At 45.5% G+C, this 13,192-nt stretch overlaps 1 protein-coding gene across 3 annotated transcripts in view; it reads right to left on the reverse strand.

Annotated features, from left to right (window-relative positions):
• Positions 1–9,699: 9,699 nt before the first annotated feature.
• Cep41 (centrosomal protein 41) overlaps positions 9,700–13,192 on the reverse strand; it is a 40,265-nt gene continuing 36,772 nt past the window's right edge. For all 3 annotated transcript variants that reach the window (XM_059257516.1, XM_059257518.1, XM_059257517.1), the window contains 5 exons: positions 12,806–12,957; positions 12,292–12,359; positions 11,376–11,490; positions 10,538–10,753; positions 9,700–9,892 (listed from right to left, as the gene is read on the reverse strand). In XM_059257516.1, coding sequence (XP_059113499.1) covers positions 9,744–9,892; positions 10,538–10,753; positions 11,376–11,490; positions 12,292–12,359; positions 12,806–12,957 — 700 coding nt within the window. In that variant the 3' untranslated portion in view covers positions 9,700–9,743. The remainder of the gene's footprint in view (positions 9,893–10,537; positions 10,754–11,375; positions 11,491–12,291; positions 12,360–12,805; positions 12,958–13,192) is intronic.

A 13,192-nucleotide genomic window follows, 5' to 3' on the forward strand; every position in this document is an offset into this window, starting at 1 on the left:
AGGAGCACTTCACCCCCCTACCCCTCCCTTCTCCCTAGCCCCATCTGGGTAACTCAATAAAATTGATTGTACAAGAAAAAGAATCTTGGGGTTTGTGTGAGGAATGCACATGGAGTGCCCACTTTTTTAGCTGAGGCAGAAGTGATTAAGTTCCTGCAGGTCTCAATGAAAATGTGTGGTGGATGAACTAGATGACCCCTAAATTCTCTTGCATTCCAGGGTCCCATAAAGTTGCATCCAAGAGGCAGTGGGGTGGTTTGTTCATATCTTAGTGGCAGGCAACAGCCACAGCTGTTAATCAAATGCCTGGCACCCCATGGTGAAGAAGAATTCAGCATGTACAGCAGTCTAGCTGATGGTATCCATTCATCTTTAAAAGCAGTAACCTGGAGTATGGAATATAATAATCCTAGTGACCACTGCTGCCCAAAGGCGATGTTGCAGGTGAATCAAACAGATCACTATAAGCACAATGTGGCTTCCCACTACAGAATTACATTGGAAGGAAACACTGAGGTGAAATGAAATCATTTACTGAAGATAAAGATTGAATGTCCAGCCAGGGACATTGAGTAACTGTAGTGTATTGAGGACACTTTACCAGGAAACAGCTTACATTTTGTTTGTCAAATCCTCTGCTGCCTCTTGTTTCTGTCCCCCACCTTCCCATTTTCCTGTCCTACCCCTCTCTGAAAAGCTGACCTTCCTTGGCACGGTGACCCTCAGGCCAGCACATTTACCAACTGGCATCACAATACAGGGAGTTACCACCTTCTTTAAAGCAAGAATTGACCTTGGTTTCCTCTGTATCTCCTGGATGTGAATGTGGAGCTGGGGGACACTGACACAGAAAGATTCAGGTAGACAGGCTGGGGTGAGATTGGGGGCCTGTCCCTTTTTCTGCCACTTAGATTTCAAGATGCTTCCAGCCCAAGAGTTAAGTCTTGTCTTTTCCATAGAAAATGGCTTGAAGGTCAAAAAGCCTTTCATCTAAGAGTTCTATTTTCAATACTGTTTTTCCTACCAAATATTCTAAAAATTAGAATGAGGCTGATTACACATAAATGTCTGCATACTAAGATTAGGAGACAAGGTGAAAAGGTCTTTCCAGCCAGGCATGTGCTACAGCCCTGCAATTCCAGCAGGAGGGGGGCAGAGGCAGGAGGATTTGAGTTTGGACCCAGCCTCAGGCTACTCAGAAAGATCCTGTCTCAAACAACAGCAAAAAAAAAAAAAAAAAAGGTAGTTTAGACTGAAGATCTGGTTAGACTCCCTTATCTTTTGCAAAGTTTTCCCCCTCAAGCCACGTGACAAGAGACAAAGCTGCTTAGTTTGACCAAGCAAGAAGTTAGTCACCAGCTTAATACACACTGGCAAGAATAAAATATTAGGTTAGTATGATGACATTATTTTATAAATAACAGATGGTAGAACTCAATTTAAAATAAACTCTGCTCTCCCTGCTAGCAAGGGCCACCTTGGCATTCCATTTCCAACATCAACAGTGCTTGGAATACAGGTGCCTAGTAATTGTTGAAAGAACTCTACTTTTACTGAGAGGGGTTGGGGGAGAAGGAGGAGGAGGAAGAGGAGAAGAGACAGACAGACAGACAGACAATGACTCTCTGTGTAGCCCTGGCTGGTCTGGAACTTTCTATGTAGACAAGCCTGACCTCAAACTCACAGGGATCCTCCTGCCTCTGCCTCATGAATGCTAGTATTCAAAGCATGCACCACCATGCCTGGCCCGTGTGTCATTTAGGCTTATTAAAATATCCATATCCAAATTATTATGAATTCTCAGAAGTGTTCAAAAAGTAAGGTTCCAAGCAAGCAAGAGTTTTAAGTTGGAAAGTTGGGGCTAGGGATGTACCTCAGCCAGCAGAGTGCTTACTTAGCAGGCATGAAGCCCTGGGCTTGATCCCCAACACCTCAAAAAACTGTGTGTGATGATCTACACCTCACCTATAATCCTAATGCTTGGGAGGGAGAGGCAGGGAGATCTTCAGTTCTAGGTCATCTTTGGCTGGCTTGGGACATAGGAGACCCTGTCTCCAAAAAAAAGTAAGGGCTGGAGCACTGTGAATTCCACGGGGGCAGAGGCTGCACTACCTGGTCAAGTGCATGACATTTAGTGATATTTATATTAACAGTAATTTTGATAATCAATGCATATTAGAGATATGGAACTTTTTTGTTCTTGTTTTTTTTTTTTTTTGAGACAGGGTTTCTCTGTGTAGCCCTGGTTTTCCTGGAACTCACTCTGTAGACCAGGCTGGCTTCAAACTCACAGAGACCCACCTGCCTCTGCCTCCTGAGTGCTGGGATTAAAGGCGTGCGCCACCACCGCCTGGCAAGATACAGAATTTATTAACACTTACAGATATTTCAGCTGAGAGAAAAGCTTTATGCTACTGGCAGAGTTACAAATCCACAGGTACAAAGTATATAAATTTATAAAGTTAAAAGATAACAATTTTAGAAAATACTACAACTTAAATGAAAGTAAGTATTAATAACCTTGAGGGCATAAAGGTAAATAAAAAAGATTGAAGGAAAAGAACCAACATTTCAAAAGAAAAGCAGCTATCTCCTAAAAGAAGAGATAAAAAAGCCAATAAAACATGAAAGATACTGATCCTCAGTAAATTCTTCTATATTAAAGGAAAACATATTTCTTTCATCAGATTGCTGGACAACAAAAGACTGGCCACACAGTGTTATCAAGGGTATGAAGAAATAAATATAGCCTTGTACCACCGGGAGGAGGAGAACTGTCTGTACATTTGGCAATTTGACTTTTTTAAAATTAAATATAGTACCTCTTTGACTCGGCAAATCCATTTGAAGGAATTTATGAAAATATTTGGACTAAATTGCAAGATTGGAACAGCAAAGGAGCCAAGTGCGTCACAAGGAGCCTTCATCAGGATCAATATTGGCACTGTGAGACCCAGCCACACGGCAGGAGACATAAGACCTGTGTTCACCTGGAAAAACTGTTCACAGCCCAGTGAGTGAAAGAAGTTGGTTACAAGATGGAAATGTTTAAAACTGGATTGTGTTGATGGTTGAACAGTTCTCTAAGTTTACTAAAATCGTTGCATTCTTTAAATAGCCGAGTTGCAGGGCATATGATTTATATACCAATAGCCGTTTCTGTAAAAAGTTAGCTACAAAACAGTATGAGTATCACTTTGTCACACATACACACACCCTCGAGGATACATCCCTGGCGGCAATCGTGGTGCCCTGGGTAGAGGTGGTGGTGGGTTTCTCTTTATACTCCCCAGTTTCTTCAATGGCTTTTAGAGTCGGCTTCGGGATGGGGAGGGCTATGTGTAAAGTTACTTAACACCAGCTTACCAACAGCAACCGTAGGAATGGCCACCTTAGCCTTCGCTCAGTTCTTTTTAGATAATGTGTCTAAACTCCGACCCTCTGTGCCAATGTCTCCTTTCACTACTTTTCCCTGGTTTACATTTAGAAAGACTGCTATTCCGGATGGCTGTGTTACTAACAAGGCTGGGACTACCCAGGTTCCCAGTTGGGACATACTTTAAGTCCTCTGCTGTAGCTCTGGTGGAGACTCCCAAGAGCCTTTTCTGCTCACATTCGGTTCCCATTGTAATCTCGGGATTGTATTATGCTAATGTGGAGTCTCCAGGGCCTCTCGTAGGGCTCTGTTTCAAGTGAACTCATTTCAAGTCTTTCTTAGGCCATTCCAGGTGGTTCTCAGTGAAGCCCAGGGGCCATCGCTTCTCCACGAGAAGTCTTCGGGTAGTCTCTTGAATTAACACTCGGATATGGGTGTTTAGCTCTCTGGCTTTGGCCTGAAGCTGAAGTGTTATTGAATGCAGTCCAGATATGACTTCACCCATTCCCTCACCAGTGCAGAGCTATTCATCATCTGGCAACTGTTGTGTGAGGGGACTGAGGGACTAGGTGGATTGGAAGGTACTCAGAGGCGCCTGCTTGAAGGACTAGGGAGACATCATTCTGTGAACATACTAAGCCCCAGATGTTGCCTGGAGGAACTTGAGATGAACAGCCATAACATTTGCAGTGTCCGGGCCAAGAAGAGCTTTGGGAAAAGCACAGAGCACCATCAAACCTGAGAACCCGTCAGAGGGTAATGAATTCTTCCCTGAAGCTTTCAGGATCCGCATTCATTTGGCAACTCAAACTGTGAGCATCATCTAAAAACCCCAGAGATGGAGACAGCCAAGTGTTTATTGCCAAAGAAAAAGGGGAAAATTAAAAGTCCCTCTTAAGCACAGCCACAGTGCCAACTGCAGCTTGAGAAGAACATGGTGAAGTAAGGCTTCTGCCGACATGGGCTGCAGCAAGAAGCTGTGCCTCAGTTTCCCCATGACACACAGGCCTGGGGCCATTGACCAGTTCTTGACATTTGTGTCAGCCTAAACCAGAAATGTCATCAAAGAAGAACAGCTCAGACGCCAATCACATCAGCATGCTTTATTACGTGAACAGTTCCGTCTGTGAGGGCACTAGTCGGTTAAAATTTTGTAACTCTCATTCTATAAGTGAGAGCTCATTATGAGTCTGTGGACAAACAAACACACCAACCTCCCAAACTGCTGTTGCTGGAGACAGGGCCCCTGACACAGACAGTGGAGATGTGAAAAAAACGCTGCTAGGAACAACTACCGCATGAGCCCCGTTGAGTTTTGCATAGGTAAGTACGAGGCAGTTTCCAAACAATGGCATTGATGAAGAGGGAAGGGCACCCAAAAGCCAAGCAGAAGTTACAGTCCCATGGGTAGACCGAGGAATCGCCCGGGAAGCCTGAGCATGGCTGAGTCTGCCCGAGAAAGCCAAAGCCAAGAGCCCCCAGTGTTTCGCTTGGGAGCCACCGTTCTTGGGTTGAACCCCAGCTTCTCAGCTGGTCAGTATTACAGTGTGAGCTGTCTAACCCCAGTCTCCTCTTCTGAAAATGGGGGTGCCACCTCACCGGACCGTTGGGAACACGGAAGGTGTCAAAACACACCAAAGAGACCCCTGAGCGCTGCCTAACACATCAACGGCTGGTATTATCCGGCACTGTCTGGTTTTGAAACGGAAGGGACAATAACCCTTAGATGGAGACAGTGAGGGCTACCTGGAAGGATGAACGGGTTACTAAAAGAACCGTGAACACAGACAAAAACAGGGGAAATAACTCAAGGGCAGCTCTCTGGGCACCTTCTGGAGAAGGGAGAAAATAACTCAAGGGCAGCTCTCTGGGCACCTTCTGGAGAAGGGAGAAAATAACTCAAGGGCAGCTCTCTGGGCACCTTCTGGAGAAGGGAGAAAAGCCACCGCTGCAAACGCAAGAGGGAGCGGTCAGGAGACAGAGGCAATGAGCTCGCCGGGTCTCCAGAACAGCAGGCTGACGCTGTGTGGCCGGCACACCCCAGCCAGCCACAGTCCTGAGAGTTCCCTTATTCCTGACTATTTACTGAAGGGCCATGGTCACAGAGTTGGTGAACCCGACCCTTTGGGAGCTTCTCATCTAAATTTCAAAGGGAAGCCGTTGTTGATTTTCTTGTAAAAATGTGGTCTATCTATCCGTCAATGGCTCCTAAGTAAATGACCTCTGTTTGTGAGGTTTACCAGGAGTCAGGACACTTTGCTTTACAGGTGAGGGGACTTGGCTTCTACATTCAAGGAAGGGGCTCAGTGGGACAAATGAAGAGGTTTGTGAACTCACATAAAATTGTGTGTTGAATCCTGTTCTTTCAGAATTCAGGCTGGATAAACTTATACTGGTATATTTTTTAATGCTATATCTGACTTAGGTTCTCATTTAAGGATGCCATAATAATTTCAATGATTTTTGTTTGTGGTATATGTATATAAACATGTTCGTGTGTGTGAATAAGGCCAGAGGTCTTCCTCAGGTGTTCTCTACCTTATTTTATGAGATACATTCTCTCACCAAGTCACTGAAGCTCAGTGACTTGGTGAACAGGCAGGTCCCAGGGTTCCTTGTTTCTGCGTCCCCAGCACTGGAATCACAGGTATGTACCACCATGCCTGGCCTTTTATGCAGGTGCTGGGGATCTGAACTCCTCAGGTTTTTGTGTCTGCATGGTGAGCACTTTACCCATGCTGCCGTCCCCAGCCCCGATTTCAATAATTACTAAAAGTCTAGGAGAGTTTAACCACCCAAGTGCATTCTGAACACTGGGCCTTGTTCATTGTTTTTCACATGAAAAATATCCTTGTTAATAAAAATAATTGAATTATGTGAACTCAACATGTTCACATAATTTAATTGATGAATTATAATCCACATGGTTCTGGTTTTTTGGAGAAAGAAGTTATGGGTCTTAGATCTTTGGAAGAATTGTGAAGAACATAAATGCACATTAAAGACATTCAACAGTTTGTTAAATGTTCTTAATGGTTGGTTATCTTCAGGGTTGAGCAAGAAGAGGTAGTCATGGATTTACGTCCAGGTAGGCTGAAATTAGTTATCCCCCTCAACATGTCAGACAGCATAAAAGACAGATTCTGTAACCAGTGAACAACCTGGCAGGAAGGAAAAAACAAGAAAAATCACTGACATATTTCTTCCAGCCCAGGATTCTGACAACTTACACCCCACACGGGATTAGAGAAGAGGAGAAGTTGTTTTGTTGTTTGCCTGTGAGTAGCTTAATGTCTTAAGTTCTGTACAATTTAAATAGCACCACAGGAAAGACTCCCTGAGCAACTAACGGACATTACTTATTCTAATTCCTGTTTACATCAAGTCCAACATGACTGCTTGTTCTGGCTTTCCACGAGAGAGAGAGAGAGAGAGAGAGAGAGAGAGAGAGAGAGAGAGAGAGAGAGAGAAAGAAAGAAAGAAAGAAAGAAAGAAAGAAAGAAAGAAAAAAGAAAATTACTTTTAGGCTATTTACTCATCCCACAGATTTCAAGAGACCCAGCCTGAGGTCACAGCCCAGGATGTTCCCGTTTTTTGAAGGAACACTGGCTTTTTCCTTCCTCTCTCTCCGGCCACTTCCTGCCTCCCTTCTATCTTTTGTCCTTTGTTTCCTGACTTCCTTCCTGCCTGTCTTCTTAAATAAGTACCCCTTTAACAGCCTCTCTTTCTTAAATACATATCCCCTTGGAGATACCGGGTAGAGCTAAGGCCGTCATACATCACCGAGCACTTTACCCATGCCGCCGTCGTGGAGTGCACAAATCTCCAACAAATCAGCCACCAGCACAATGACACAAAAGCCAGGAAACAGTTGTCCAAGGTAGCAATCTGTCCCTGCCTGAGTTCCAGGAAAAACACAGGCCTCCTGACTAGAAAGCTATGGTCTCCTGCTCTAAACTGGAATGATTTCCAGATTCATTGATGCAAAGAGCATACGCCTTTCTGGGAAATACAGTAAAAAGAGGTACGCTTTCAAATCACTCCAGTCTCCTGGGGCTCCCCCAAATCATTCTGACAGAGAGGAAGAGAGAAGTTGGCAGGTTTCAGCACATTAATAGCAAACGACAAATTAGTAACTACGTTCTTTAATCTTCAACATTCATAATTGCACAAAGTATCACTGATCATTTAAATAATACATGTCAAATACTCTAATGAAGAAACTGGTAGAGTGGAATGTCAAGAAGCAACAGCGTCGAAGAGTAACACTGAGTGCAGAATCGGATCAGGTCTCTTGGAAGTTTGAAATCTTTGCCAGCAGGGCAAAGTGCTGTGAAGAAGCACACGGAAATACATTCAGCCTGCTAGACCACGCCAGTAAACACACAGCAATTTTAACTGCTTTGGCTAGCCCGGCTTTGCACATCTATACAATAGCTTCTGACACGACCATCCATTGGCGGGAATGGTTCTTTCAAAATAGAATTGGATGAGGAGGTCTAACCTCCTGACTAGCCCATGGTAAAGTGGCAAGCCAGAACTCTGCTCCCGAGGAAAATACTTTCCTTAGGAATGTATATGTGTCAAAGATGACTGAAAATCTTGTCCATGCTAGGGGAAAATCAAATGTGGAAAAATTTGCATTTTTCTATCTATGCCATAAAGAAAATAAAAAGCCAGTGCATTTTGGCATTGCAAAAGGCTGAACTAAGTTCTCAGGCAATAAATTTATGGGGAAACATGACAGGCTTCTCATTAAAACTATGTGTACGTTGGCTGAATTTTATACAAGATTCGAGAATCTTGTGGAAAATTGGGCACGGCTTGACATCTGAACAATGTCCCTGGTTTGTTTGATTTCTAAAGCATTGGAAAATGTTGCACTTTGGAAATCAAGTAGAGAAGAATAAACACATTCTGAAACAGAGCTGGGCTGACCGAGTTATTTTTCCATATGTCTCCATGAGATATTTATTACGTTTATTTCTCTTACAAACACAGCCCTCATGCTAGAAATACTGTAGGGCCTTTTTCTTTTTCCTTTTTTTTTTTTTAGTGGTGAGAAAATAGTACTGTTAAGGTGAATCTTACCCAGCAGCAGTAACCACCTAAGGATAGGCAATTTTCAGTTGGCTTTTCAGAAGCTGGTTGCCATGACAAAGAGCACAATTTATTCCTTAGTCCCTTATCACAGCTCCGATCACAGACCATAAAAATTAACAGGGCTCTTCCTTCCCGTGACTTCATGTGCCTCATCCTTACCTGAGGTCTTTTGTTCCCCCAATTAAAGAGAATGGATGTCAGTCATCTAGCAATTCAATTAATGCCAATTCAAAATTCCGGCCAAAACCAGAATCTATAATCACAGCCTCCTAATCACAGCTCAGTCGTGAGAATGAAAAGCAAGCAGGAAATTGCACTCATTACTCAATTAGACTAATACTGTATTTTTAGGCAAGGGCTTGAGGGTTGTCAGCCCTGACAGAGGACTCGGGAGTCCTCCTCACCTGTGCCTTCTCCTTGCCTGATCGACGCTGATGCTCTCAAGTGACTGTGATTGCTAGCCAGATAACACAGCTGGGCTCACATTAGGCAATGGGAAATTTTAATTGATCTAAGGCTCACAATGGAGGGGACAGCTGTGGTGGCCTTCCAGGGCTCTCAGCACAGATCTGTAAGACGCTGGGACCTTCCTCTACTAGGCCCTCTCCTTCTAGGTGTTAGGGCAGCTGAGCACACACCTTTTTGGTCTCAGGAACCATTTAACAAGGGGATTATTTTGCATAGAGCCTCTCTGCTAAACCAGTAAGATGGAACCATGTTCAAAGACTCCTCAGCCTCAAACTCCCAGCAGAGCCTGCAGCACACAGGCTAAGTGACTCAGCCAGCCACCTGGCCTAGTGTGGGGCCCCACTGGGCCCGTGGGCTGCAGGAACCAAGACTCATCTGCACCCCTAGGGACAGGGGCCAATGCCAGGCCCACCTGGAGAATCTTTCATGAAATCAACAGTGAATGAAAAAAGCTGGCTGGGAAGAACACACCAGCAGATGTGACTGAATTATTTACAAAACAACACTGGTTACAGAGCAAACAGGCTGGACCTTATTTAAAAGAAAGTATCTTTCTTCTTTCCTATTCAATTTCCAAAGACATGGATATCCTGTAAACAATAGGCAGGGCAGTAGGGCCTGTCAAGCCTCTGGTTTTTGTGGTCATCTGTCAAAACCCTTCCTGAGTGAAGGGAAGAGTGGGCCTGCTCTGGCCTGGAGTGTGGCTTTCCTCTACACCAGTTCTGAAATGACCAAGTTGGGAGTGCTGGGGGTTCCGAAAGGGGGGGACATTTATTAGACTACAGGACACAGCTCTTCACTTCCAGGGTTTGCCTTGCAGGTGACCGCTGTTGGGTGTGCGGGGGTTCGAGTGGCTAGCAGGGCCCCCGGTGGGCAGGCTCGGGCCACTGCGGCCAGCAGGCACCTTCAAGTCTCTTCCGCCGGAGTTATTCTGGTTCAGTCGGCCTGAAGAGAGCAAGAAAGAAGGGCAGAGATGCAAGAAGGGTTCCAGGGACAATCGGCCAAGAACACTTGGAAGCTAACAATGCTCAGCCTATGGCCACTCCTAATGAAGCTCTCCACAGAGTCTACTGTGGGCCAGTGAGGATCTAGTTCTCATCCCTGAGATCAGCTTGATGTTGGGGAAGGGGGAGGGTGGGTGACGCTCACACCGTCTGTTTTCTTCCCCTTCCCTCTCCTCAACAACTCTGGTCTATCTCACACTTCTTCCTTGGTAAAGGTGGGGATACAGGGTGAGGGCGACTGAGGAGGGGAGAGAAAGCAGCGGGCAAAGGCAGGAAGACAGAGCAGGAGGCTCCAGGCAGGCCTTTAAACAAACCCAAAAGCAGAGAAGGAAGGGCGGATCTCCCCAGAAGGAATCTGTGTGCCCACACCCTGCCTGCCTCAGACACCCGAGCTGCTGGCTGAACTCCATGTCTGTCCTCGACGCCTCATCTCTGCCATCACCGGTGAGCCTCACTAGCACCTGCGTCATGCACAGGACCTCAAGCACTTCAAGAACATGGATAATAAAGGGACTTTTTGTATGATGAGGGATAGCCAAAGATATCAGCTCAAGCTCCACCAGAAACAAAGGTCAGAAGCTCTTACTATGATTGTCTGCCAGGCCCTGGTCCGCTTCCAGATAACATTCTATCTTTTTCAAGTCTTCTGGGGTAAATCTCCATTTGTTCTCAGCTGGCAGGGGTGGCATTTTGGGGCTGGATCGTTTCCGGGCAGAAGCATGAGGGAGGACCTGCTGGCAAGAGGCTGGCAGGGCACCAGTGACCAGTCCTTCTGGGAATTTCTGAGCTAAGACTTTCAGACCTAGATGTAGGAGAGCATACGAAAAAGCAGGATTAACATAGTGAGGCCCCAGCAAAGCTAGAAGAGGCCTGTGTATCTTCTAAGCCTTCATCACCAAGCTGAAGATCTGAAATCATCCTCCACTGCTGTGTCAACATGTAAACTGGAAATGCCAGCCAAGAATTCCATAGGAAATCTTTTGCTCAGGTTTTTAGCATTCTTACAGAACCCTGCAGCAATGCTGTTATCTTAGGAATTCAAACCATGTGCTAGCTAGACCTGGTGGCCATGCCTGTAATCCTGTAAGCAGTAGGGTGTTGATGCAGGAAGATTAAGAGTTTGAGGCCAACCTGGGCTATGTAGCAAGATCCTGTTCCAAAAAACATCAAGGCCTCAAATCAAGAAAATCTACAGTGAAAAAAAAAAAAAGAAACTCCCCATTTTCCCCCAAAACAAACCCCACAAAGACGTGCAGACAGAACTAGAGGACATCTCACAGGACTCCTGGCTCCTTCCAGACAGCACGGCTTTTTCTCTGCCCAACGCTAAGGTCCTAACACTGAGCACTGAGAGGTGACAAGTGTGGGTCTGAAGGCTGCTGGGTGCAGACTGGGTGTGCAAGGCAGACTGCAACTTTGCTCACCCCCAGAAAGCATGAAGAGGTTTTCGAACCCGCGTTCACACATGGTGGTGGCCGCCTGGCTCGCCAGCCTCTCGTCGTCATCGTAGAGGATGATGATCTTGCCGTGAGCATTTTTCTGGGAGGTGAGTTAAGGTTCGGTGTTTGGAACAAGCATGACCTAGGTCCTGACAGTACAAGTTGCACACATCCCACCTTCTAGTTCTCTCTCCCTCACAGTACTGGGAAGGAGAGAGCACGGCCTCCATTTTAACTTTCTCTGTCCAGTACATCCATCATCCAACAGAACCACTGAAAGTCCCCAACGAAGGGGCAGTTTAGGAAGGAAGCCTGACAAGGAGGTATTACATACTGTCAAAAATGAAGCTTACCAACAGCTTACATTAGCACGGGGAATTACAGCTGTGAGTAACAGGTACAGTAGGTCTTCAATTTTACAACAACAAATTACACATACACCTACAGAAAATGGTCAGAACCAGAGAGACCAGCACTGTGACAGGAGCTGATCCTCAACTGTCTGATAATAGGATATTTTAGTTTTCTTTTTAATATTTTCAGTATTTTTCTACTTGTATGGTTATTATGAATAAAAAATTAAAAATTAAAAAAGAAAGTAGAAAAGTCTTTACTACTTAAGTTCCATCCGGGCAAGCTTTCTAGAGGAAGCAGAGTCTCAGAGCCAACTCTCGACCAACTGTACCCCCTTAACCTAGTATTTTCTGGCACAGTGAAGCATGATTGAAGAGGATCTGTCTCAACAGTTAGGTCACTCAGCAGCTGCTAGGAACCGAAAATCTAAAATCCGCTAGCCTGGTTAGTGTCAAAGGTCCTCTGTAGTTTCCATACATGGTTCATGATAAGTTGGAGTCTTAAGATCCTGATAATATCCAACTCCTTAAAATACAACAAAGGATACATACTCAAGAATATCGTTTGAATAGGGGTTCATTGTCCTGGATAGAGTTGCAATTGGGTAACTGTAAGCTACAAGAGAAGAACAAGATTAGGAAGCCCTGAGCTCTCTTACAGTCTGGCCCCATTTCCCAGCTGGCTCACAGTCTACGAGGTAAATACACTTTCAAAATCAGTGAGCCATAAACGAAATACACCTAAGTTCTTCATCAAACATGAAAGCAGAGAGGGTGCCATGAACAAAGGAGCCAACGGCTTCCCTGCTCAGTGCACTGTGCACTGGGCCTGGGAGCCCCGGAGAACACGCTCGGCCTCTTTCAAGGATGTGGGAGTGCTCAGCCTCTCTCGAGGAGGTGGTGGTGCTCACTCCCAGGGCTTCCGTGATGGAGCCAGCACAGACAGTTTCCCTGACTGTTGACCTGTGCTAGTATTACACTTCCCCGGAGACGGCTAGGTTCCGCTCCTGGGACTGAGGGGCCCTCCTCCTCCTCCTCCTCCTCCTCCTCCTCCTCTCTTACCCCCAACAATGTGGCACTGCTGATAAGAGTCTTTGTCCCGCACATCTAGCAGCAGGAAGGGGCAGTCCGGATAAGGCTTGTCTTTACCACTGGGCTCTTCTTTTTTTACTAGCCCTTTGTCTACATCCAGTTCCCCAACGCCACTGATGACGCTGTAAGCAGAAAAAAATAGGTCATCAGAAACTAGTCAGGGGTGGGAGGTTGAAAGGTCAAATGTGTCTCTGCAGGTGACATGGTGAGATGAGGATTTCTGGTCTTCTCAAGGATACCCCCAAGAAAAACTAAATGGGCAGAGTGCCTCATTTCTTTCCAGAAGGCAGGGCTGTGGGGATGCTATTCTACCATACTGGACCCCAAGAAGGAGTTGGTGTGTATTCATCATTATCC

This window comes from Peromyscus eremicus, chromosome 3 (assembly GCF_949786415.1).
Source record: "Peromyscus eremicus chromosome 3, PerEre_H2_v1, whole genome shotgun sequence".
NCBI classification, from domain to species: Eukaryota; Metazoa; Chordata; class Mammalia; order Rodentia; family Cricetidae; genus Peromyscus; species Peromyscus eremicus.